We start from the raw sequence: 2,977 nt of genomic DNA on the forward strand, positions 1-2,977 counted from the left end.
TGAAATTACTGACATCTGGAATGAAGCACACAGGATATACATTCCGTGTCCTGTGCTGGGAAGACCTGCAAGAAACGCACTTCCACGATTTAGAAGAGTGCTTGATGGACAATTACATTCCATGCGGGAAGAGATATATAAAAACAAGCAAACTACAGAGGATGTTCAAGAATAAAAAACTAGAGACAGGTAACACAGATTCAACATACCCACTTACATTAATTGGATTTAATTATTCCTGTAAAAGTATAGATATTGTCATTTAATAAAATATATTAATACAGTACTCTAAATTTAATTTATTTATCAATATTTTTTATTTGACTATTTATTCTATTTCAGCACCGATTCCCAGTGATACAACAACACTGCCACCAGGTTAGGGTTTTAAACATTTTCAGAAATTCATGTTTTAACACGTTATATCGTCATTGCGGACTTATAAAATCCGCATACGCCTTAAAACTAAAAGAAAATGCATACGTTTAGAGTCCGTACTGAGCCCAAAAAATCCGCAATGAAAATATAACGTGTTTTTTGTAGATATTAGCCTTTATTGAAAATAATAAAAATGTATACAATACATAATATAAATGTTTTTCAATATTTCTTTGCAGGCTCTTCACAACAAGCACCGACTCCCAGTGATATAGGAATCCCAGCACCAGGTTAGAGTTTCTGACATTATTATTGGTATTTTCTATCTCATGGATTCTAGTGCTATTGTTATTTCATTGTACAGTATTCTTCTTCACTTTAGATAAAAATCTTGGTTACCTAGAAAATGAGCACCTGCTTGAATTTGCCAACTGCATGGGACCGGAATGGAAACAAGTGGGCGTCAGACTAGGTCTCAGTTGGAAAAGGATCCAGCAAATATGTAGCGACTATAGCCTATCACAAGATCGCATCATAAATATGCTTACAGAATGGAGGAAACAACAGAACTACGAGACAAATCAAGTTGAAATAATGTACAGGGTTTTGACAGAGCGAGGACTCGCCGAGCTTGCTAACAAGGCCTTTAGATCTCAGTTATTGTCAGTGGATCAACCATTCCTTGTAGAAGGTGAAGGACATGCTAGTGCAAAATTACATCTAAGACGCAAAGAAAAAGATGGTTAGTAATGTATTATTAATGCTCAGGCCTGTAGCCAGGTCCTTCAAAGGGGGGGGGGGTTCTGGCGTGAGGTCCACGGTCGAAGTCCCGGTGGGGTCAGCAAAACCCCCAAAGCAAGAGGATTTTTGTGCTTTGTAATGTATTATTAATGCTCAGGCCTGTAGCCAGGTCCTTCAAAGGGGGGGGGGGTTCTGGCGTGAGGTCCACGGTCGAAGTCCCGGTGGGGTCAGCAAAACCCCCAAAGCAAGAGGATTTTTGTGCTTTATGGGTCTAAATAATGCTACAAAAGCAGACGACCATGTCTGGGTGGGTCTGCAGTGCAGTAAGTTGGGTTAGAGGACTTATTTGGGAAATTTGAAGAGGGGGATTCACCCTGGATACGGGCCTGTTGCTGGGATGATTTTTGATCTCCCCAGTGTGAAACACATCAAGAATAACCAGTGAAAGTCTTGTACTTACTTCCAATGGGGTCCTTCTGGTGATAAATTGGTCAGTACACCAGGAGACAACCCCCTACTCTTCTCAAAGACCAAGGGTTTAAACATCAATAATAATAATTCTGGGTTTACATAGCGCCTGACATTGTCACAAACTTGTGGCGCTTATCAACAACATAGAGAAGAAAATAAACCATTATAAACAATTTTACCATTAATTATTTATCCAATATTTTTTGGGTATAGTTTAGTTTAATTAAATTTAATTAGTTTAACAGCCCTCCAGCTGAAAGCAAGCGAAACAATGCTAAGTTCTGCCCCTTGGATATTGTTGTTGATTAAGGTCCCACAAAATGACTGTGTAAAAATATACAGGCAAGGAAGAAAATTCGTCGGGGAGGGAAAAAAATGATATGTATTTTCTCCATATATAGTAGATCTATTAAATAAGCTTCTCAAACCCCTAAATTGTCCCCCTGGACCACTTTTGAAAGATTTTCAGCGACGCCTGACCACGCCCACTTTTTCTCATTGGGGACCACTGTCGGAGAGAGTAGCTTAGCTCAGTTGACAAAAGTAACAGATAGGAAACACAGGTGTCAATAGCATCATATTCAATTATTTTATTATTTGTATATAATCTATGATTTTATAATAGGAAAATGTTTTGATGATCAAGATTTGCTATTCATCTGCGACCAACTGGAGCCTGGCTCATGGAGGAGACTAGGAGTGCGTCTTGGACTTAAGTGGACTGATATCAACAAGATAGCAAACAACAACAGACTTGTAAAAGACCGTATCATGGAATTGCTGGTTACTTGGAGAGATAACCACTCAACAGACCAAGTACCAATCATGGTGAATGCTTTGAAACAACAGCAGCTTGTTGGACTTGCACGACGTGTATGTGAAAGGCATGGCTACAGAGATGAGTCAGAAGTTGCAGCAACTCAGATAAATGCAACAAAGCAAAGACAAGTGCACGGTTAGTGAAAAATTGCTATCCTCTTGTTGTCACCGTTCTTGTTGAGAAACATAGTTAGCACAATTTAATTTTAATTTCATATAATATACAGAGATCCATACACTTTTAACTTTTGCTTCATTGTGAGAATGTAAGGTTGAATTATTATTTTACTTGTAAAACAAAATTATTGCTGGTTTCAGCCCTTCAGTCATGACTGGCCAACGTATAGATCTTAATGTAAATGCTAATCTTCAAAAAGCAGGCATGCTAATGAAGGGCCCAAGTATTCAACCTTTTAAGCTGGCGGTCAGAGCAGAGGCAAATTGTTGTGACCGGTGGCAGGCCGACGCAAATTTATTATTTCCATAAACACTCCATCCATTCCCCATTCCCTTTAATACAACTCATGATCTCTTGTCAAAATACATTATGAAGACAGTATGATAGACC

The 2,977-nt window shown here is 38.7% G+C and overlaps 1 protein-coding gene across 2 annotated transcripts; it reads left to right on the top strand.

Annotated features, from left to right (window-relative positions):
• Positions 1 to 6: 6 nt before the first annotated feature.
• Positions 7 to 2,930, top strand: LOC117108840. Of its 2 annotated transcripts, XM_033251002.1 has the most exons (5): positions 7 to 189; positions 343 to 378; positions 618 to 668; positions 761 to 1,120; positions 2,216 to 2,921. In XM_033251002.1, exons 1-5 carry the CDS (start codon positions 21 to 23, stop codon positions 2,548 to 2,550), a joined length of 951 nt encoding a protein of 316 aa, XP_033106893.1. In that variant the 5' UTR covers positions 7 to 20; the 3' UTR covers positions 2,551 to 2,921. The 2 variants fall into 2 exon arrangements, with proteins under 2 accessions (XP_033106893.1, XP_033106894.1); XM_033251003.1 differs by lacking the exon at positions 7 to 189 and having other exon boundaries at positions 364 to 410; positions 536 to 668; positions 2,216 to 2,930.
• Positions 2,931 to 2,977: the final 47 nt, after the last annotated feature.

Source organism: Anneissia japonica, unplaced genomic scaffold (assembly GCF_011630105.1).
Source record: "Anneissia japonica isolate Jap-2015-1 unplaced genomic scaffold, ASM1163010v1 scaffold6417_len956965_cov193, whole genome shotgun sequence".
Taxonomy (NCBI): Eukaryota; Metazoa; Echinodermata; class Crinoidea; order Comatulida; family Comatulidae; genus Anneissia; species Anneissia japonica.

Bases quoted from the DNA above. Each gene is read 5' to 3' on its own strand.
- LOC117108840 (XM_033251002.1), top strand. From the start codon at position 21: ATGAAGCACACAGGATATACATTCCGTGTCCTGTGCTGGGAAGACCTG. The intron at 190-342 runs GTAACACAGATT...ATTCTATTTCAG, and splicing joins GAATAAAAAACTAGAGACAG to CACCGATTCCCAGTGATACA. The intron at 1,121-2,215 runs GTTAGTAATGTA...ATTTTATAATAG, and splicing joins AAGACGCAAAGAAAAAGATG to GAAAATGTTTTGATGATCAA.